The sequence below is a fragment of the Balaenoptera ricei genome, chromosome 8 (assembly GCF_028023285.1).
Source record: "Balaenoptera ricei isolate mBalRic1 chromosome 8, mBalRic1.hap2, whole genome shotgun sequence".
In the NCBI taxonomy this organism is placed as follows: domain Eukaryota; kingdom Metazoa; phylum Chordata; class Mammalia; order Artiodactyla; family Balaenopteridae; genus Balaenoptera; species Balaenoptera ricei.
This window is the reverse complement of record NC_082646.1, coordinates 103,888,302-103,910,591: the sequence shown is the minus strand read 5'-3', so window position 1 is coordinate 103,910,591 and position 22,290 is coordinate 103,888,302. Positions and strand designations below refer to the sequence as shown.

The 22,290-nt window shown below is 54.1% G+C and overlaps 1 protein-coding gene across 4 annotated transcripts in view; it reads left to right on the top strand.

Annotated features, from left to right (window-relative positions):
* VPS37C (VPS37C subunit of ESCRT-I) overlaps positions 1–20,641 on the top strand; it is a 30,112-nt gene extending 9,471 nt beyond the window's left edge. Inside the window, exons 1-5 of one of the 4 annotated variants that reach the window (XM_059931685.1) lie at positions 11,840–11,900; positions 12,939–13,037; positions 16,505–16,676; positions 17,424–17,506; positions 18,277–20,641. In XM_059931685.1, coding sequence (XP_059787668.1) covers positions 12,945–13,037; positions 16,505–16,676; positions 17,424–17,506; positions 18,277–19,002 — 1,074 coding nt within the window. In that variant the 5' untranslated portion in view covers positions 11,840–11,900; positions 12,939–12,944 and the 3' untranslated portion in view covers positions 19,003–20,641. Of the gene's footprint in view, positions 1–11,839; positions 11,901–12,938; positions 13,038–16,504; positions 16,677–17,423; positions 17,507–18,276 lie in introns of those variants that run through there. The other 3 variants (XM_059931686.1, XM_059931684.1, XM_059931688.1) reach the window with 3 other exon arrangements.
* The last annotated feature ends 1,649 nt before the right edge of the window (positions 20,642–22,290 follow it).

The window sequence follows — 22,290 nt, the reverse complement described above, 5'->3', positions numbered from 1 at the left end:
GGCTGCTTGTTAGATGACCTGTTTCTTGGCCATTGTCTTGATTGAAGCTGAATGCTGTTGATCTGAGTTATATCCAGCCATCTGAGTTCCGTCGCTCTGTTGACTGACGTGGTCTCTGGAGGAATCTTAAGTTTTCTCTCCTTAGTGTCCACGTGGGAAGGGCTTGAGTTGCAGAGGTAGGAATGGGCTGAGTGTGTGAGCTTAGCCACGGTGATGAGAATCATGACCCTTCATTGAGCCCAGCCTGAGAGCCGGGCATTAGACTTCCTGGGCACTAACTCATTTCATCCTTATAAAAGTCCTCTGTTACTGAAGAGACTGATGTATGGAGAGATGAAGTAAGCTGTCTCTGCCCTTTCTTGCTTCGTCTCCCAAAGACTCGTCCTGCCCTGTGCTCTGTGAGTACACGTAGCATTTACTACGCAGAGCCCTCCTTCCCTCCCTCTTTGCCCTGCTGGTGAGGCATCACTGCTGGAGGAGGGGGGCTTGGGCAGGGGATGGGGCGGGGAGTGTTGGGATTAGCAGAGGTGAGGGGTTAGGGCAGTGGTTTTCCAGCTGCCTTCTGGCAGGGTGCCTCGGGGGCCCCCTTGAGGTCAAGGGGAAGACTGAGCTGGGAGAGTAGGACTGTCCCTCTACGCCTTCGCCCAGAGCATGGCCTCTGTGATCTGTTCCGTGCGCTGGGGGTTTGAAAAAGTTTCGGAAAACAACAGGAGTGGGCACACCAGGCAAGTGGGAGAAGAGGATGGCGGCGGCACGTCCTGACAGCATGGCAGGCTGTGCTTAGGTGGCTCCCAGCTGGGGGGTCAGGGTGGGGGGAGATAAGCAGAAGAGGGAGGGAGGGAGGGAAGAGATGGCTAGCTTCAGGGAAGGCTGGAGGGCGTTGAAAGCAGTGTTTAAAAAAAAAATGAATCCAGAGGTGCCTGGCATATTAGAGGTGGGAAGACCCACTTGGAGTTTGTGGAAGGGCCGGGATGGATGCACCTAAAAGACATTGGAACAACGACTAGATAAGACCTGGTGGTGGACATCAGAGGTGAGGGAGATGGCCTGGAGAGTTAGAAGTTAGGGTGAGAAGCTTGAGGGTGCTGATGGAAGTGGAGGTTGGGAGGGGAGTCTAGTTTGAGGAGAAAAAAGGTGATGCGAGTGCCCCCTGCACTTGGCCCAGTAAGCGGCTCGTCATTCCTGGGTCTTGTCATTCGGGGGCCTGCCTCTGGGAAAAGAGGTGTCAGGTGGAGGATTCGCTCATGTAAATATCAATGTAAAGATGATACTTTCCTTGCAAAAACCTTGTCCTGAGAGATTGTACATCCCTCCCGTAGATGGGCCCCCTTATATTTGTGGACCTTTGTTCAGATTGGTCTGGAGCCCGTTTCAGAAAGCCACACCCTTTGCTTCCCTCTGGGACCTGTTCTTTCAGAGTCCTCCCCCACGAGCCTAACTGGGTGCCTGGCAGGGTTGTGAGGCAGCATTTTACAACAGTAGGTTTTAAAAAGGTGTGAGAATGTATGAATTGATGCTACCTAGCGCTTGCTTGGTGGTTTTCCTAGCACCTCCAGAAGGTTTCGTGTTTATTTCTTGTTAAGTCCTCATAACCAGCCCATGAGGTTGGTAGAGTTAGTCCCATTCTACCAATAAGAAGCAGAATTAGGAGGCTGAATAACTTTCCCAAGGTCATGTAGCTAGTAAAATGTCAAGCTGGGGTTTGAATCCAGAATATTGGGCTCTCAAGCCCTGAACTCTTTCCACTGCTTTTCACACTGTCTTAACTGTTCAGCATTGGGGGCTATGGAGGGAGCTCCAACTCCAATCCCAACCCCAGAAATTCCTTAGAAAGAATGAAAACTAAAAAAGTCTCCCTTCTGGAGCATACACACCAACTTTTCAGATTGTTGGGGCAGATTAATTCAATGGTGTTTTGGGCCAGGTGAGAAGCACATGATGGTTGGTTTGCTTTTATCAACTCCTGTGGGAAGTTAGGTGACTGAAGGCCTGGTTACTTGATCGCGTGGCTGGAATCATCCTGGGAAAAGAAAAATAGATCAGGTCAACATGTATTTCCTCATTAAGCAGCAGGCTTAGAAAGGTTTCTAAGGCAACCACAGGTGTTTCTGACAAGAGGGGTGGGATGGGGCCAGTTCCGTATAACATGTGCAGATTGAACTGTGCAGGTTGCTATGGTAACAGCTTCTTATGCTACCATAGGGAGATGTGGGAAACTTACAAGAAACCAAAGGCCTTTGCAACTCTCCTTGCAGTGTGATTTCAGGCTTGAAGTAGCTGGCAAGGAAAGGTTGGCTGGTAACGGAGAGGAGGGGTGTAATTGGAGCCAGTGCTTTAGCTCCTGGTGGAGTCAGGAAAACGGAAGCGCCTGGCTCAGTCGCAGTTCTGTGTCATGGTTCAGTGGTAGCGGTCATTTTGCTTGACTCAATATTGAGCCCTGGGGGTGTCAGGAGTTGCTTCTAATCATCGGATTGCCGCCCCCCTCCAGGAGGCAGAATAATTAATACTTGTTTAGGGCGCAGGAGCTTGCAAAGCCCTCTCAGAGCCGTTTGCTCATCCCAGGCACACATGTGATCCCCAAGGTGGGATTATCATCATGGTGCCCATTTTCCCGATGAGGAAACTGAAGTTAAGGGACTTGATCAAGGTCACACAGCTAAAAAGCTGAGGAGCCAAAACGCAAACCCAGGGCATCAGTCCTCAAATTCTGTGTGTTTCTACTCTGCACCCAGCCAGGAGAGAGCTGGCACTAATTGTTTAGGCAGAAGCAAGGGGCAAGGGGCGCTGCAAGGCATCTCTAGGACTGGCACACCTTAACTCTGATCTGAGCACCCTCACACTTAGAAAATGCTGCGTTTTGCTTTCAGTCTTTACTTTTTTTTTTTTTTTTTTCTGAGTTTATCCTTGCATAGGATCTGATATCAGTTGAAACTATTTGTTGTTGAGCTGAACAGTCCCAGGATAGATCCCTGTTGAGCAAGAGCCATCAGTACCTTGCTTTCTTTTCCACCTGTTGAGGCCAGATCTGGGGGGCTGTCCCGAGGTGAGCGCTCGCCAGCATCCTCTCCCCACCGGGACATTCTGCAGCCTCCCCCTCGGGGAGTGGTGAGGAACGGCATTGCTCTGGCCTGGATCCACTAGGGGTAGTGTAGTCGCCTCCGGGCCTCACTATCTTCCACTAGATCGTGTTCACCGTGTCCGAGGTATGCGGAGCTCGATTTCGTCAAGATAGAGAGTAGTGGAAAGAAGTCGAGGCCAAGAGACGCAAGCAGCAGGGGCCAGTGGCTGGAGACTTCGCGTCCCTTCCCAGTGTTGTGTGGCTTCCCAAGGCCCAGGGGCTGCACCTGGAAACTGCCTCCTTGGTTCTGGCTGGCGCCGCTCTAGCTATGTCAACCCCCGCACAGTGCTCTGTGACAGAAGGTGGGCTCCAGGACACCTGAGAAATGTCTGTCACCTCCCCCCTCCCCTCCCCCCACCCCTCCTGTGGCATCTCTCCTCCTGGCATGTGTCTCTCTTGGAGGGTATGGTGTTGATTTCAGGTGACAAACCACAGCCCACCCTGTGTTTGTTACAACTTTGAATTGGTTACTGAAATTTAAAAGTGGGGAGATGTCACAGTGATCTGGATTTCTAGCCTCCCTTGGAGACCCGGCAGGTCTGGCAACGCTGGACCCACCCTCCTACCTGCAGGAGGTGCCTGAGCTGGGCTGGAGCCTGTGCTTTCAGGAGACACGGTGTCTGACATGCCTGCCTGGCCTGTGTAGGCATCTGGGTTTGTGACCTCTGTGGAGGTGAAAGCTGCAGAGGAGACAAAAGAAAGGAAGGAAGGAAGAAAGAAAAGAAACAAGAAGAAAAGAAGGAAAGAAAGAAAGAAGGAAAGGAAAAGAAAAAGAAATGGGAAGGAGATCTAAAAAAGAGGGGCTATATGTATACGTATAACTGATTCGCTTTGCTGTACAGCAGAAACTAACAACATTGTAAAACAACTATACACCAGTAAAAATTAATTAAAAAAAAAAAAAAGAAAAGAAAGTTTTTTTCCCAGGGGTTGTTAGTGAGGAAACGGTGATGCATTTTCTCTTCTTGGTGGAGGGAACGCAGATTAACGCCTGCCCGTTTCCCACCTCGGTCCCGGTCTGATCTCCTTCGAGTTGGTGGTGTCGCCCCGCAAAGAGCTGTTGTCTCTATACCTGTGAATGCCGTGCAGCTGCCTCCCCCTTCTCAGCCCTCCTCACCCCGTCTCCGGCCTTGAGCATCTGCAGTAGCTCCCACGAGGGCCCGGCTGTCGCCTGCCCCCGACCTTCTGATTCCTGTCCCAGCACGAATGGCTCCAGTGACGAGGACCTGTGGGCTTCTCACGCCCCCAGCCCTCAGAGCTGACCCCCTCCCCACTTCTCACTCTGCTCTCACCTGGATTCACCATGATTTGTTGTGAAGTGTTTCATTTTTTAAAACCAAACTGAGTTCCTAGAGAATTAGCATCAGTTTTTACATAAGGCTGTGTCTGGCACATAGTAAGAAGTCAGTAAATATTTATTTCCATCCCTCTGCTCCTATTTATCCTTCCTGCCTTTATCTGGGGCCTTGCCTTGTTCTTGGCATATAGTAATTGCTCATTAAATGTTTATTCAGTGAAGCAGGAAGAAATGAATGAAGGCTGAAAAAGTGGAAGCAGCCCCGTCCTCGTAACCCTGTGTCTCGCCCACCAGCTGGCTGCCTGGCGCTCTCCCTGCCTCTGGCTGTTTTTCTGCAGGCATTCCCCTGCGCTGTGTGTGTGCCGGCCTCTGCCGGGCCCTGGAAATACAAAGGTGAACGAGAATTCTCCTTGCCTTCAAGGAGCTTGCCTCTCCTCACTTTAACTCTTCTCCCCTGGGGCAGACCCCGGGCACCACCCAAGAAGTACCCATCATCCTCCTGGGCGCCATGGTAACTGGGAGGGGATCCAGCTCAGGGCGTGAGTGCCCAGGGCTGAGGTCGTTGGACTTGTGAGGCCTCCAGAAACAAAAGTGTATGGACTCTGCGTCCCTCAATAGCTTCGCAGTAACCCCCCAGTTCTCTCTACTTGGTGGCATCCCTGGTGGTCGTGGCCGCTTTGAGAAGCTCTGGTTTGGATTTTTTTCTGCCACCTTGGATGATCCAGAAGCAGAACACTGACGGCAACAGATGCCCAGACTTTGGGGGCACCTGCTTTATGGGCCTTGGGCAGAATATTGTCCTGTTCTCACCGCCCCCAGCCTCCCAACCTGTTTTTCAAATTATGAGAAGTGCTTGTTGCTCTCAGCCTCAAGCCTCATCCTTGGGTGACCCAGAATCAGGTGATGTCTGTGGACTTCTGAAAGAAAGGCACCGGTAACTTCCAGGGGTGGACAGTGCTGTGATAAATCTCGTAGATGGAACTTGCCCGCTCCTCGGGCCTGAGATGTTGTCAGCGGGCACAGATGTGAGCCACCTCCACCCGGGAGGCAGGCACCGAGGAGGGCCCAGGTGATCGGTGACTTGCAAGGGCTTGTAATCTCTGCATCTTGGACGACCTTATACCTAAACTCTACCCTCATCGCTCCCCTGTGTCGTTTGTGAAATCAAAATACCGGAGATGGGAAGGGACGCTGGCCTCTGGCGGTTCGACCTCAAGAGTTTGTAGGACCTTGGGCAATACAGCCGTTTATAGGACCTTGGGCAATACCCTTACTGTTTCTCTCTGGCTTTCATTTCATCTCTGAAGTAGGGGTGATTATGCCCTGTGTTCACTTTACTTACTAGGCTGATTATATAAATTAATGGGAGAGTTTGCAAAGGGCTTTGAGCTGTGGGACCATCAGGGTCCCATTTGACAAGTAAGGAAAATTGAGCGGGGCACATTTGGGTGCGGGATCCTGAGCACACCTATTCCAGAAGAAATGGGGACGTGTGGCTCTTCCACATGCCAGCAGCCTCTCGTGGAGCAGTGTGAGGCGGCTGGGTGGGCAGAGCCTGGTGGAAGGAGCAGTGGGCCAGGTCAGGGCTCCTAGCTCTCTGGTGCCCCCTCTCTTGTCTCTATAGGCAAGTTACATGCCACTCTACCTTAATTTCACCTCCTGTGAAATGGGCATCATAGAATTGAGAGGGATGTTGAGTTAGAAACCAGAAAAGGTGGAATAAGAAGAAAAGCACTACAGCCCACATCCCACTATGGCCGAGTACATTTCACCTGAAAACTCGCTATATGGAAAGAGTCCGCTTCCAGTAGTGTCGAGGACTTCGGAATATGCAGGCTGATCTTGAGAGTTCATTCTAATGACCTGCATGAAATGAAGGTATTTCATACCTGAAGTTCTTGAGGCATTTCAAACATGCATGGCCTGCTTTGAAGTCTGCAATGAAAGGGAATTGACACAGGAGAGAGGCTTTTTATGACCACAGGGCTGAGATGGTCTTTCTTCTTTCTGTATTTGAGAGTAGCCCTCTTTCCCAATCAGGGAATGGCAGAGATAGTCATCCCAGAAGGGTGGAGGAATGCCAGGTTCAAGGCTTTGGCGCATACCAGCAGAATGGAATCCTCTTCCCTGGCCCGGGGGCCTGATCCAGGGAGATCGTGGTCTAATTAGGGGAGCTGTGGGTTTCATTCCTTGCCCGTTTGGGGTGAGTTCTCGCTGTCTAAAAGACATGTGATTATCCAGATCACCAGGTAGATAGATGTTTCAGGGATTTTTTGCCACGAGGAGTTTATTTTTTTGTAAACAACAGTTTCTTTTCTTTCTTTCTTTTTTTTTTAATATTTATGTATTTATTTATTTTTTGGCTGTGTTGGGTCTTCGTTGCGGCTCGTGGGATCTTTCATTGTGGTGCATGGGCTTAGTTGCCCTGCGGCATGTGGGATCTTAGTTACCGGACCAGGGATCGAACTCTCATCCCCTGCATTGCAAGACCGTTTCTTAACCACTGGACCACCAGGGAGGTCCCACCACGAGGAGTTTAAAGCCATCAAACAGAACCGGGTGTGGGGCTTCAGCTGGCAGAGCAACGTTATCATTTGGGCCGGTGGTTGGAGGGGAGGGCATCTCGGGGCTGTGTGTAGTGGTACAGGGGGTCACACACTTCAGCACACCCTGGAATCGTCTGGGGTGCTCCCTTGCTTATTTATTTCTTGATTGGCCACCATTCTTTATTGAACACAGGAAAGTCCCCTTTCTTGCTAAATATCTACAGTGACTTATTACCAGACTTTTTTTTTTTTTTTAATTTTTTATTTATTATTTATTTATTATTTTTATTTTTGGCTGTGTTGGGTCTTCGTTTCTGTGCGAGGGCTTTCTCCAGTTGCAGCGAGTGGGGGCCGCTCTTCATCGCAGTGCGCGGGCCTCTCACTATCACGGCCCCTCTCGCTGCGGAGCAGAGGCTCCAGACGCTCAGGCTCAGCAGTTGTGGCTCACGGGCCCAGTCGCTCCGTGGCATGTGGGATCTTCCCAGACCGGGGCTCGAACCCGTGTCCCCTGCATTGGCAGGCAGACTCTCAACCACTGCGCCACCAGGGAAACCCTACCAGACTTTGATGAGTTACGTCCTTGCCGCTGCCCCTGTCCTTGTGGAATCAGCAGCCTCACACAGGTTTTAGCAACATCAGGGACTTTGTGTGACCTGGGACTCTCAGGCCCAGGGGGAAGGCTTGGCAGCTTTGTCTTCACAGACTCACCTGCGAACGCCCACGTGCACTACAAGTTCAAGAAGGGTGGACGTGCACACCGGACGCACAGGGGCATCAGTACTACCCTTTGGTCAGCCCCATTAGTACAACAGTTCAGTATGTTGTAAAATACTTGAAAGTTATAAAGATTTTGTTTTGGTGACTTTAATCAAAACATTTCCCTTTTGAGGGGGGGGGGGGAAAGTGGCTTGTGAAGGCAAGCCCGTCAGGGAAGCCAGGCCCCTCAGGGGGCTGCAGGGTGGATCCTACATCAGCACCTCCGGTGCAGTCAGATGAGCTCCCTGGGCCTTCTGGGCTGAGAGGCCCAGCGTAGACCCTGCCTCGGCCTGCGTGCAGCGCGGCTCTCCTTGTCCACTCGAAGCCTGACGTTGTGGCGGGTGTGCTCGTCCTGTGGATCTCCCCGTGCAGGTGGCAGAGCTTGGGCTGTCCTCTCCAGACTGTAGCCCCCACGTCCTGCTGGTCAGTCTGGACACTGTGGTGGCCTCACCTGGAGGCGCTCAATGTCAGGCCGTAGGCTCCTCAAGGGTAGTGCGTGTGGGGTCCTGGCGGAGACTCGGTAGAAACGGCACAGGGGGATTGAGCCCCCGATTCTCATCCTGCCTCTGCAGGGACTCGTTGACAAATCCCTTCCTCTCCGGGGTCTCTGCTTTTCCTCTGTCAGATGAGGCTACACCCACCTGAGTGCCCTCAGAGAGGAAGGGGCAAGAGGATGACAGATGCTAAACTAGCTGGACACAGGTAGCTTAGTAAAAAGGAAAACTTCATTAAAAATTAAATTAGTTAAATTATTATGCTAAGTGAAATAAGTCAGGCAGAGAAAGACAAGTACTGTATGATTTCACTTATGTGTGGAATCTAAAAAACAAATGAACAAGCATAACAAAACAGAAACAGAGACGTAGATACAGAGAACAAACAGGTGGTTACCAGAGGCAGGGGTGTGTTGCGGGGAGGAGAGAAATAGGTGAGGGAGACGAAGAGGTACAGACCTGCAGTTGCAAAATAAATGAGTCAACGAGTATAAGATGTACAGTGTGGGGAATATAGTCAATAACTAAGTAATATCTTTGTATGGTGACTGAGCGTAACTAGACTTACCCTGTCGATCTTTTTGAAATGCACGGAAACGAATTACCATGTTGTGTAATAGGACTAACAGTGTTGTAGGTCAATTATATTCAAAAACAAAGAAACATACAAATAAACTCATAGAAAAAGAGATTCGTGGTTACTAGAGGCAGGGGGGTGGGGGAGGGGGAATTGGATGAAGGCAGACACAAAGCACAGACTTGCCATTGTAAGATAAGTAAGTACTAGGGATGATAAATAGATCATGATAAATATAATTTATAACAATTTTATAGGTTTTTACTTATAAAAATGTAATTTATAGAGGCAACATGATAAGTGTAATTAGCACTGTACGTTATATATGAAAGTTGTTGAGAGAAAATCCTAAGAGTTCTCATCACACACAAAAATTTTTTTCCTATTTTAAAAATTTTGTATCTGTAGAAGATGATGGCTGTTCCCTAAACTTATCATGGTCATCATTTCACGATGGATGTAAGTCATATCATTATGCTGCACACCGTAAACTTATACTGTGGTGTGTGGCAATTACATCTCAATAAAACTGGAAAGAAGGAAAGGAAGGAAGGAAGGTGAGAAGCTTCCTGGACTAGTTAAGGCACTGCCACTTCCTGGCCTGGTGACCTTGGGCACCTCTCAGAGCCTCCTCTGTGAGGTTGGATAATAGCGAGACTCGCTGTGTAACGTGGGTTTGAGGGTCCTGGTAACGGCAAAGACCTACGTAGTACTCACTACGTTCCAGGTACTGCCATTTTACAGGTAGAGAAATTAGGCACAAACAGATTAAATAACAAACCTAGTAAGTGGCAGAACCAGGCTTCAAATCCAGGCAGTCTGGCTCCAGAGTCCATTGTCCTAACAGCTAGGCCAGTGGTTCTCAAAGTGTGTTCCAGGGACCCCTGGGGGGGTATCTCTGAGACCCTGTCTGGCCACCTATGAGGTCAGAACAGTTTCCACAACCTAAGACGTTATTTTCCTTTTTACTCTCTTTCTCAAATGAGTACACAGGGGAGTTTTCAGAGGGTTCACGACACGACATCCTTCTGATGGCTAGTGTGTGTGCTTTCATATTGTGTTTTAAACATCTCTCACTTTTAATTTCGATACGTATATCAATAGCTAAAATGCACAGAAATGGAAACTTTTTGGGGTCCTCCGTAATGTTAGGAGTGACAGGTGTCCTGAGACCAAAAGGTGTGCCATTGGCTCTTGAGGCTGCGCTGCCTTAAAGGTGGTCTCATTGAGCACGGATGTGGTAAGTGGTTGGGGAGAGTTGGGGCCCGTCCTGGGGAACTGCGGCGCTACGTGGGGCTCTCCCACTGGGTGTGTGGTGGGCACGTCTGGACCTCCCGGGGCCCTCACGGATGGCACTGCTGATGGTGCCGTTTGTGTGCGGCCAGCCAGCTGCCCACCCTGGAGCTTCCATCCTCAGTCCAGGGGTATCTCTGTGCTCAGCCCTGACTGTGGGAAAGAGCAGACACCCTTCTGTGGCAGGTCCCGCTCTGGGTGGAGCCAGGATGGGTGCCGTTGAGGCCCAGCAAGTTTGGGCTGTGTTGGAGGCCTCAGTAACAAATAAGTGACTTCTGTGGTGTTGGAGCCTTTTGCCAGCATTTGTTCTAGGCCAGGCCTCACGCTGGCCAGAGCTTTGCCTGTGTTGACCGTGGCACGAACCCATTTTACAGTTGAGGAGCCTGAGGCTCAGGGTGGGTCCACTGTGCAGGGCCCCACAATGGCAAGTGGCAGGGCCCAGGACTCAGAGGTGAGTCTGATCGAGTCCAGGCCCCTGATGTTCCAGATCTTCAGAATGTTTCTCTGTTCCTCTTGGGTGTCCAACTCGTGGTGGACTCACTGGGTTTGCAGTGTAATAGGGTGGGCCTCCCCATTTCTGCTCCTTCCCGAGGCCCCTGCGGTCTGCTGTGCCTCTGCCCCAACTTTAGCCCAAGGATTTGGGGAGCAGCAGAGTGAGGTGTAGACAGAGTGCAGAATTTTGACTCTGCCATTTGTAACCTTTCTGATCCCCACCTGCCAGTGGGACGGTGCTGCCCCCTTGCAGGAGTAGGAGAAACAGCGCGTGTAAAACTCACGCTGCGAGGCTCAGTAACCAGTGGCCTCCGTTTCACATGGCTAGCAACGAGCTGTCGTCCTTCTCAGAATCTGGCCCCGCATCAGCTGCATCAGCATCTCTGGGAGAGCTTCTGGATTTCTGGGCCTGACCCTGGCCTACGACACAGGGCTCTGAGGGTGGGGCTGGGGCACCTGCTTTCTCAGCAAGTGTCCCCCCAGGTTTAGGTGCCCATCGAAGCTTGGCATTCCTTGTCTTGGAGTTTGGGGGCGACATTCAACCCTCAGTAGGTAACAGAAAGTGGGGGTGACCCTGTTTGGGTAGCCCTTTATCAGTAGGGTGACCATGGAATTTGTTGTCTAAACCGGGACACTTTTTATTTTTTTTTGGCTATGCCGTGCGGTAGGTGGGATCTTAGTTCCCCAACCAGGGATTGAACACACAGCCCCAGCAGTGGAAGCGAGGAGTCTTAACCACTGGACCGCCAGGGAAGTCCTGGGACACTTTTGAGCATGAAAAGGGGCACCTTTTATAGCTACACCGGGACATGAGGGGTAAACCCGGGCCTTCCTGACAAATGGGGTCGTGTGGTCTCTGTTTATTGGTTTCTCCTTCATCTTTCTGCCGCTCTGGGAGATGCCTTCCCTTACTAGTCCAGACGAGGAAGCAGGCCTGGAGGTCACCTCTGGCTGCACAGCCATAACCCTGGGCCTCGATTCCACAGTGGCCCCTCGGCCCAGTCGTCACTCCCGCTGAGCCCTGGCGCCAGGGGTGGGGGGCTCTGGGGTTCTGTAGTGTTGTAATCTTTGGAAGATTGACAGAGCCTCTGTAATGAGAAATGAGGACTATAAAACACACATCTAGAAAAGGTAAAAACAGATGAGAGGAGAGGATCCTGTCAGCAGAAGGGAAGCAAGTCCTGGTGCTTCCTCTTCTCGCTGGGGCTCCGTCCTGGGGCCTGGCTGTGACCCCTGTGTCACACAGACATCGATGTTCCTCTGGGCAGAGCGACAGGGAGAGGACCGCTGAAACCAGGTCTTCTGTCAAAGCAGGCGTCCCATTCAGGTCGGTCGATTTCTTTTCCTTCTGGTGGCTGTAGGGCCAACTTGGTGGTGATTTTTTTGTCCTTCTCTGACGAGGGCACGCATGTGACAGTCTGTTTTTTTGGGTTTTTTAAAAATAAATTTATTTATTTATTTTTGGCTGCATCGGGTCTTCATCGCTGTGCGCGGGCCTTTCTCTAGTTGTGGCTCGCGGGGGCTACTCTGCGTTGCGGTGCACGGGCTTCTCACTGTGGTGGCTTCTCTTGTTGCGGAGCACGGGCTCTAGGCGCGCGAGCTTCAGTACTTGTGGCACGCGGGCTTCAGTAGTTGTGGCTCGTGGGCTCTAGAGCGCAGGCTCAGTAGTTGTGGTGCATGGGCTTAGTTGCTCCGCAGCATGTGGGATCTTCCCGGACCAGGGCTCGAACCTGTGTCCCCTGCATTGGCAGGCGGATTCTTAACCACTGCGCCACCAGGGAAGTCCTGACAGTCTGTTTTTGTGGCACGTGGAGTGGATGGCTGTTGCAGAGAATGCTTGAGGGAAACCGAAGGTGGTTGGTGCGCGCTAAACATAACCAGCAGGGAAGCTCCTGAGCCTGTGATGTTAAAGCCAGCAAAGCCCCCATGTGGAGGGTGGGTGTATTTAGGGTTCAGGCAGAAATGGACACCTCCCAGAGTGTGTGCTGGCATCAGGGCTCACAGGCGGCCTTGGGCCAAGTTTAGTCTCTGTCCCTGGCTGTCAGCCTCCCTCCTCCTGCCTTTCCTGTCTGCTCCTTGGGGAGCTTCATCTGGCACCGCCAGGAATCATGGTTTTGCCTCTGACTGCCCAGTGCCTCCGTGTGGCCTGCTGTTCATGGTTTGGGTGGAGGAGCAGCTTCTTGGTCTCCCTGGGGACGGGGATGGTCAGGGTGGCCGGACTCTGACCCTCCTTGGTCCTCCCTGTGGAGTGGAGGCATCGTTGGGAAACTCCAGTTGGTCCTTTGACAGATGATGAATATGGGCTTGGGGGTCCCTACCCCCTGAGCAGTCCCTTCCTCACTTCAGTGTCGTTCTGTGCTCCCAGGGAAAGATGGAGACCCTGAAAGACAAGACCCTGGAGGAGCTGGAGGAGATGCAGAATGACCCAGCGGCCATCGACCGGCTGGCCCAAGACTTCCCTGAGGTAGAGGAAGGCTGTCATGGGGCCAAGGATAGCAGATGGGACTGAGGCCCTTCTTTTTTTAATTTAATTTTATTAATTTTTATTGGGGTATAGTTGCTTTACAGTGTTGTGTTAGTTTCTGCTGTACAGCAAAGTGAATCAGCTATACATAGACATATATCCCATCTTTTTTGGATTTCCTTCCCGTTTAGGTCACCGCAAAGCATTGAGTAGAATTCCCTGTGATATACAGTAGGTGCTCATTAGTTATCTATTTTATACATAGTGGTGTGTATACGTCAGTCCCAATCTCCCAATTCGTCCCACCCCGGAGGCCCTTCTTAAGGACACTGGCTTGTTGGGGGTTTGGGCCGAGCTTATCTGCCTGTTCTGTGGCCTTCACCCTGGCCAGGCAGAGGAGCCCCTGGGGTCTCAGTCTAGTTCCTGGGCCCTCTGGGAGTTCCGGGGGCGCAGTGCCAGGAAGTCCAGGGCCCCCGCGCCAACTCTGGCGCCTGGTCCCTTTGGGGACCCGCATGCCCCAGGAGCCGCCCCCACTGTTGCTCCAGCCTGGATTCTGGCCCTGCATCTCCAGGGGGAGCCGTTCTGGGGCTGGGATTAGGCTCGTCTCCTGCTTAACCCCTTCCCTATCGTAACAGACACCTGACCGTCTCAGTTCCTAATCATGGTCCTCACGGGAATAAAACAACCCTTCTGAACGTGCAGAGCTTTACACTTTATAAAGGGCTCTCCCCACCCTTTCCGTCGCCTTGACCCCGTGACTCCCCTGCGAGGTCGGAAAGGTCAGGTGACCAGATGCGGCCGCAGAGCTGGACGTGCCCATGGTCACTCCTTGAGTGGCCGCAGCCTGTCCGCAGCTCCGCACACTGCCGCCTCCCGCCCCCGATGCTTGGGAGACACAGACACAAATAATGCCGAGCTCGTTGGTTGGCCTTTGGAATGTGTTTCCATTTTTCCTGATGAATGGGCATGGTGTGTCTCTTCTGCACATTCATAGTATCTGACCCCAAAAAAGGGAAGCCTCACCATCCAGCTTCTCCTGCCCACGCGGACCACTTCCCTCTCCGTGAGGGGTTGTGCAGCCCGGACGTGGTCCTTGCTCCTTCCCGACTGGTGCTCTGGCCGCTCCCACCGCCCCTCTCCCCGCCAGGAGCAGCCTTTGCTGGGGCTGGAGGGCACGGAGCACAGGGCGTGGATGTGGTACGACCTGCCGCCCCAAGCTCGTCCAGCGAGGGCGTGAGCAAGGCTCGTCTTGGTTAAGCTCCAAGGCCGCCTCTCTGGGTGGGTGAGGCCGTGAGCTCAGCCAGGGTCCGGCTCTGAGCTGGCTCGATGCTGGCCTTCACCCCCTTGTCTAACACGCGGTAAGCACCAAGTGCTTCTCGAATCTGCCACGAGCACAGTGTGCTGGGAACTCCAAGGCCTGCTCTCACAGGCACAGAACTTCATAGCAACTGACCGAATTACATAATTATATAGAATTTGTTGACTTCCGAGCTAGACAGGCTGATGGAAGGTGTGGCGAAGTGCAGAATGACGGAAGACATAGGCAGAAACAACACCTTGGGCAAAAGGCAAGTTGAGTTTTGTGGTGTGCAGCCGGGCCTGACTAATCGATGTGTATTCTCTGAGGGGAAGAACGCTCATGAGATCAAGGGAAAAATGAAGGAGGGCGAACTCCGTAGACTTTCAAAGCCCCTTGGACTAGGTTCCTACCACGGGCTATAACATGGTAATTGAGTCGCCATGGGATTGTGAGGAGAGATGGGAGCTCTCTGAGTTTGGGGAGCAGACTTTGCTCGGAGAGAAGAGTAGGGGACCTCTCTCCACGTGGAAGAGTGTGAATATCGGGGTCTTCTGGTGGGGTGCTTGAACTGTCTTATTGACCTATTATAATAGGGGTCAAGGGCTTCATAGTGAACCCCTAATGGAGAAAGATTTGGGGGAGGCTCTGGGGAAAGGGGGCAGAAACGGGTAGGACCAGGTTTAGGGGAAAGTGACACGGCATAGATTTACTGGTTAAGATCCAGGGAAAAGGCAGCGGAGGTATACAGAGGACATGTCCGCTGAGGATCTGGGGCCCCGTAGGGGGCAGCTGAGCAGAGGCCTTCAGGCCCCCCCGCTCTGTGTCAGACGCATAAGAAAAGAAAAGCTCTCATGGCTGATGAAAGGGAGACTGGAACTCCGCAGTGCGGGCGTCCCTGAGTCAGGGTGCTTGCTCAGTGGCTCCAGAGGGTATTGGTGGCAGCAAGGCAGACAGCCCAGGTGTGGGGCAGACCTGAGAGGCCGTGGCCAGGCCCCATGACTTCTGGTAGCCGTGGCGTCTCTCTTTGCAGTCTGGAGCACGGAGAGCAGGCTCCAGGCCCACCACAGAGCAGAGGGCCCGAGGCCCTGTGGCTGGGGACTGGCAGGATGGCAGCCCCCGGAAGCCCCCTCCTCCAGGATGCCTGTGGCCTTCCTGCGTCTGATTGGGGACGAGACAGTCAGGCTTGGCTCGCCACGTGCCGACCGTGGTGGAGAAGCTGCCCAGTGGCTCCCGCGTGGAAGCTGGTCTTGCCAAGCTGTGCCCTGAGCCCTGCTGTGGGTGTTGGTGCCACTGGTGCTGCTGGTGTCCCCATTCCCTCAGGGGTGTGGGTCTGACTCTCTGCCCTCCTGTCAGTAAAGAGGACTCCCCGACAAATGGACAGGGCTTCAGGTCAGAGCGGGTCTGGGAAGGGTTCCCGAGGCGGCCGCCTCACCGGCTGGTGACAACAAAGGACCTGGCCGCAGGGAAAGTGCTGCTCAGCTTGGGGGCATGCTTTCAGTGGGGCACATCCAGGTGCAAAGGTTGGCATCAGAGCCTCAGGGGCCACGGGTCACCTGTGCTGGTGGGAGTCCTCAGCTGGTCCTGGGGCCTCCCCTGCAGTTCTTGGGGGCCTGTCTGTTAGCTCATCTGAGCAGCTTCTCTGTAGGACACACCTGTGGAGGAGGCAGGGACGGGTCTCTCTGGAGTCGGTGTCACGGGCTGGCCCTGGCATTCTCACTGCTCACACTAACTTTATTTGGGGGCTTCGTTGCGTGTCTGGCCTGTGGTCTGGTCTGGGCCACATCAGTGCACCTCCGAGGAGGTCTCTTGACTCTGAATCCCGGGGACAAGTGGTTGGGACTTGGTCCCTTCCCTCCTAGGAAGGCTCTGACTTTCTCCGCCCCCCTCCCTGGAGCTCTGCCCAGCCCACGGGGGGTCTCCTCCCGCTCGTCACGTGGCCCTCTGCATGCATCCACCACGTAGGCTGTGGGGTTAAGGATTCGGTGAGGTGTCTGGTTTGGAGCGCTTTGCCCAGAGTTTGAACCTGGGTCCGTCTGACTCTAGTTGGGGGCTGAGTGTCGCCCCACTCCCCCATGGTGAGTGACGGGTCCCGGAAGCCCCAGGTCCAGCCCCCCGCGAGCTGAGTGGTGGTGTGGCGGGTCTCACAGTCAAGTGTCCTGCTCTGTAGGTCCAGGACCTGCAGCTGGAGCGGGAGATGGCACTGGCCACCAACCGGAGCCTGGCCGAGCAGAACCTGGAGTTCCAGGGTCCCCTGGAGATCAGCCGTTCGAACCTCTCAGACAAGTACCAGGAGCTCCGGAAGCTGGTGGAGCGGTGCCAGGAGCAGAAGGCGAAGCTGGGTAGGCGGCCGGCCCCAGGAGTGTGCGCTGGGGGCGCCTCTGCCCACGCAGGGTCCCCACTCCCGGTGGGGCTGGGGGAGCTGCTGGAGTCACGTGGAAGGACAGATCCCCTCTCCCTCCCCAGGACGGGAAGGGGCCGGCAGTTACTGTGGGTCACCACGTCCCTGGCCCTGGCTAAGTGCTTTTACAGCCATCTAAGGGTAGGTACTGTCGTCATTCTCACGTCATAATTGAGAGGAGTGAGGCTCAGGGAGACGCAGGAACGTGGCTAGGGCCCCACAGCTACGCAGAGGCGGAGTTGGGATTTGAATGCAGAGAGCATGCGTCCTGAGCTGCTGCTGGCCACTTGGCCAGCCCCGCTCTGGTGATTTGTGGAGCTGGCCCGGGCTCTCTGTGTCCCAGCCTGCTGTCTGTGAAGGTGAGGGGCTGTCCTGGTCCTGAAGGTGGGGGACTTGACGCTCAGGCAGATGAAGTGACTCCCCGAGAGGAAGAACAGGATTGGGGGGTGGGGGTGGGTGGGCTCCGAAGCCTGAGGTCTCTTGCTTCCTGGGCTGGCGTGGATGGGCTCAGCTGAGCTCCTCTCTGCTCAGGAAGGGAACCGACCGCAAGGGACTCCGCTGCGGACCCCAGGGCGGTGGCTGGGCCCCCAGCATACAGAACTCTCGGAGGTCCTTGCAGAAACCTTGGCCGCCACCACGGAATCCAGAGGCACTTTTGAAATGTCAACCTTTCTGCCCTTCCTTCCAGAGAAATTTTCTTCAGCACCGCAGCTAGGGGCCTTGTTGGACCTTCTGAAGATAGAAAGCATGAAGATTGAAGAAGAGTCTGAGGTGAGATGGCCGTTGGCACCCCCTCTTCCTTGAATAGTTGACCCCTGGAGCAGGAGCCCTCGTCCTGAGTACCAGTGTCTGCAGGGCGTGGGACCAGAGCTTTAGTCAACAGCAGCGGTGAATGGCACCTCCACCGGAGTCCCAGTGGAGGCCCTTTTGGAGGCAGAGAACAGGAACCTAACATCACTGGCTGAAGCAGAAATGGGCGACAGACAGCACAGCTGCGGGGCAGCTGGCAGGCCTGGGTGGGAGGGCAGTGCAGTAGGAGCCCTCGAGGGCTGAAGCCAGGCCCCCAGCCCCTCCCCTCTCCTGGGGCTGCCAGGTCTCTCTCTTCTGCTTCCCTCTGGGCCTCTCTTCACTCTCTGTGGGCAGACTGGCTCTCTCCACATGTCCATGCTCTGGGTGGAAGATGCTCCCAGGTCCCACAGCCCCTGGGCTGGGCTGGGCTGTGCTAGTGACCAGGGGGCCAGTGTTCATGTGGCCAGTCGACAGACCGTGCAGCAGCTGCTGTGAGCCTGGCCCGATGCCGGGGTGGGGGCGGCGGTGGCCATGACAGGTGGTCCCCGCCCTCTGGGAGCTGATGTCCTGGTGAGGGAGACAGAGTAAATAAACACGCGCTTGTATAATATATCAGCAGTGAGAAGGGCCATAGAGAGAAATTCCCAAAGTGGGGGGGCGGGCCAGACAGGCAGCTCCTGAGCCTGGCTGGGGTGGGAGGGCCGCAGCTGACCTCTGACCTGGGGGTATTCAGGTGGCCTCGATCCCGGCAGACCCCTGTTGCCACTGGAGCTTATGTCTTCCAGGCCATGGCTGAGAAGTTCCTGGAGGGCGAGGTGCCCTTGGACACGTTTCTGGAGAACTTCTCCTCCATGAGGACGCTGTCCCATCTGCGCCGGGTGCGCGTGGAGAAGCTCCAGGATGCGATGAGGAAGCCCAGGGCCTCCCTGGAGCTGGCTGGGGACGCCCCTCCTCCCCGCCCGCCTCCCCCATCTCTCCCGGGCCCCCAGGCGACGCCGCCTGTCGCGGAAGATCAGCAGCCACCGGTGGCGGTCCCTCCCTACCCATTGCCCTACAGCCCCTCTCCAGGCTTGCCCGTGGGCCCCACCGCCCAGGGGGCGCTCCCGCCGGCCCCGTTCCCTGTGGTGTCCCAGCCCTCTTTTTCCTACAGTGGGCCTTTGGGTCCCCCGTACCCGTCGGCCCAGCCAGGACCCAGGGCTGCCGCGGGCTACTCCTGGTCCCCACAGAGGAGCACGCCGCCCCGGCCGGCCTATCCCGTGGCCCCCGCTGGTGTCTCCGGCCCTGGGTACCCCGTGGCGGGGGGCCGTGCCCCCGGTCCTGGTTATCCTCAACAGCCCCCCTACCTCTCAACAGGAGGAAAACCTCCGTACCCAACGCAGCCCCAGCCCTCAGGCCCCCTTCAGTCGCCCTATCCCCCTGGGCCTGCCCCTCCCTATGGGTTTCCACTGCCTCAGGGTCCTGCCTGGCCTGGGTATTAGGCACGGTCCTGGCCCTTGGCCCTTCCCTACTTCCACCTGTACCACAACCTTTGGCCCACCCCCTGCTGAGATTCGAGGTTCAACTGGAAGTGGAGTTGGCTCCCCGTGGACTTGTGTCCTGCATGGGGGCCTGGAGGGACCTGGCTGGGAGCACACAGGCCTGGCAAGGCACCAGGCAGTGTGGCTGGCTTGGCTGTGCCAGACGGTCCCAGTGCTTGCTGGCCTCCTGGGGGAAGGGCGCGCCTGGTTTTGGTGACTGGCTTTGGCTTTCCTGGTTCTCACCAGGCAGGGAGCTCGGTCCTCTCTGTGGGCGCCCGGTTGGGGTGCCCGGCTGCATGCGTTTGTGGACATCCTGTGGCTGCACTCACTCACGGACGTCTGAACCAAACGTGGAGTTATCTCGGTGACGGGCTGGCTGGCTGGCCCCTGCTCACCCCCTCCCTCTCCTCTGGGATTTGGCACGTTCGACCGTGGTACCCACGCTAAGGGATGTAGCGCTCTGTGTCTCTTGGGTCCATTCAAGGATGGCCTGCCCCACGCACCATGGCAGGGTTGGATCAGGGGGAGAGAACAGAGTTAGGAAAAATACTTAATGATTTTTAAGTCACGTAAAACCATAATTGAACTCTGATAGGCTGATGTCAGTTAAGCTTGTCCTGTGTGCTGGTTTGAACGACAGCAGCAGAGCCAGCGCAGTGAGCAGGCCGGGGATTGTGGAGGCGGACCCCAGACCTTGCTTGCCCTGGTTGGAGGATTCGGGGGCTGCCTTGGAGCCTCTGGCTGGAGGAGAGGGGGCAGTTCTGGCCCAGGAGACTGTGGCCACATCGGGAGCTCATTTAGGAGTGCAGGGCCGAGTCACCTCCCCAGCCACCTCTCTTGTCTGGAGTGCCCTGCTTCTGGTTGACTTCTGAGGCCCACCCTATCCGTCCACTCCTTCAGTGCCTTGAATCTCATTCACAACAGCCCTCACTTCATCCCCTTCCTTTGGCTGCCTGATGTAACTCTTCCCCACCCCCAAAAGCCCTCCTAAGAGAGACATCAAAAGATATCCTAACAGTTACTTCCCACGTGGTGCTTTGTAAAACGCCATCACTATGTCGGAGCATTTCTTTGCATCTCTCTTGTCTTCAGAATGTAAAGCGCAGGGATTGTGACTCCGAGCCACGTGCAGCCCCCAGCACACTGGGGATTTTCAGCACATTCAGTAATAAAAGTGACAATAGACCAAAGCGGGGGGTGTGATGAATAAAGCATTACCTTGGTTGCTGCAGATGTGAACCAGGTCTCAAGGGCAGACTCTGGAGCTGCTATCTGTTAGGAAGTCATATGTGCCTTGAATTGTCCACTACTCAAGTACCCAGCATCTGGTGGGCCTGGGGTGCTGGGGGCCAATGAGGAAACTCGACCTTCTGGTGCCTGCCCCCCTCCCCGGCCTGCGTGCCATCAGTGGGTGCGTGCGATGAGATGCTCGATTAGCCCTGTCAGTCCCTGACCAGCTGTGCTTGCTTCTCGTAAGTTATTTATACAGAGAAATCACTAATGGACTCTCCTGGTTCGAGTGCTTCTGAACTGGATGAACGATCGCCGGTATGTTTGTATTATATAATTAATTGCCATAATAAACTTTGATGAGTTAAAAGTAGTGTTGTGGTTCCAGTGAATTTGAGAAGTGAAGACATGGCTGCCAGCGGGGACATTGATTTTGTCGACTGAAAGAAAAATGCACAACGTAAGACTTGTGGATTTCAGTTTTATTTGGAGACCTTACTGCGGACTACCGCCTGGGGAACAACCTCTCAGTAGCTCTGAGAAGCTGCTCCAAGGAGTTAGGGGGAGAAGCCAGTATATACATGATTTTGGCTAGGGAATAGGTGCAATCAGGCACCTCTAGGTGTCACCCGAGAGTCGTTTCAGCTCTTCTACGTGTCCCCGTTTCTCCCTCTGGCAGTCTAAAACCACTATGGGCACACAGAGCCCTGGATGGCCAATCCCTATGTGTGGGTCCCTGGATGAGCTAGTTTTTAAAATTAATGAGTGGGTTTCCCTATGGGACTGCTGCACTGTATGAGGATTCGCCTTCACCGCTTCCGTAAATTTCTCAGTCGCCTGAGAAAGTCGTAACTGGCCGGTGAGAGCCGTGTCCGTTTTTGGAGCCGAAAGCTCTCATCTGGTATCTTCGCTTTTGTCCTGACAAACCCTGTTAAATTGCCAATTTGATGAAAGACGTCAGGCCAGCCTCCTACCTAATCACCCAGTCAGAACCTTCCCGGTGTCTTTCAACTGGATAGTTTTCTGAGTGTCTTTCAACCGAGCACTTTCTCTGTATCTTTCAACTGAGAAGTCAGCTACCTTTTTTATCCACTACCGAATGGAACTCAGGATTGCCAACCAAGATGGGAGCTCTGAGACTCAGGAGAGACTCACCCAGTCGTCTGGAGTCACTGAGGGGGCAGAAGGCACAAGGGGCCCTCGTTGGTACCAGGGCTCCAGATCCTTGGAGAGTTCAGGTGAAGGAGAGAAGACTGCTCTGGGTCCCTTTGTGGTCACCAAAACTGTCAACTGAAAAACGCACAGTGCAAGAGCTGTGGGTTTCAGTTTTATGGAGGGACCTTACTATATATGGACTATTGCCCAGGAAACAGCCACTCAGTAGCTCTGAGAAGCCAGTATAGATATGATTTTGGCCTGGGAGTGTATGCAGTCAAGCACACATCTTGGTAGAAAATGACTGCTAGTCGCGAGGATCAGATATCTCAGTTAATGATTTTAGTGCTTTTCTATGCCTGGGAAGGTGCAAGAATCTGGGTTCATTAAAATTTTTTCCTGAGGTATCTCTATCTCAGGAGCTTGTTTTTCCAAAGCACAAGTGCCTTTTTGTTTTTTCATCCTGAATGCATTTCAGGGTGCACTGTCCGTCAGCGACTGCACTGGCTAATGACTTGATCCTTGCAGAGCTGGATGGTGGGCAACGTTCTTTGTCTTGCGATTTCTTCCGTAGCCTTCAGGATCATGCTCTGCTGAAAGGCCTCTTCGGTTCATGTTCACAAAGCCCCATCTTTCTGAATATTGTCTCTTGAGCTGCTGCCCTCCCCTGCCCCTTCACCCCCGGGGCCTGGCTCTGACAGCATTTCCCTTTCCACCTTTGCCCCGCTTTTTTTCCATCTGAGGCATTTTCCCGCTGGAGCCTGCACATTTGCCTTGTCCTGGCTGGAGAGCTTGGGCGGTGCAAGGCCACAGAGCCCCACTAGGGGGCATGCGAGCCTCAGCGGAGCACAGGTGGGGCCCCAT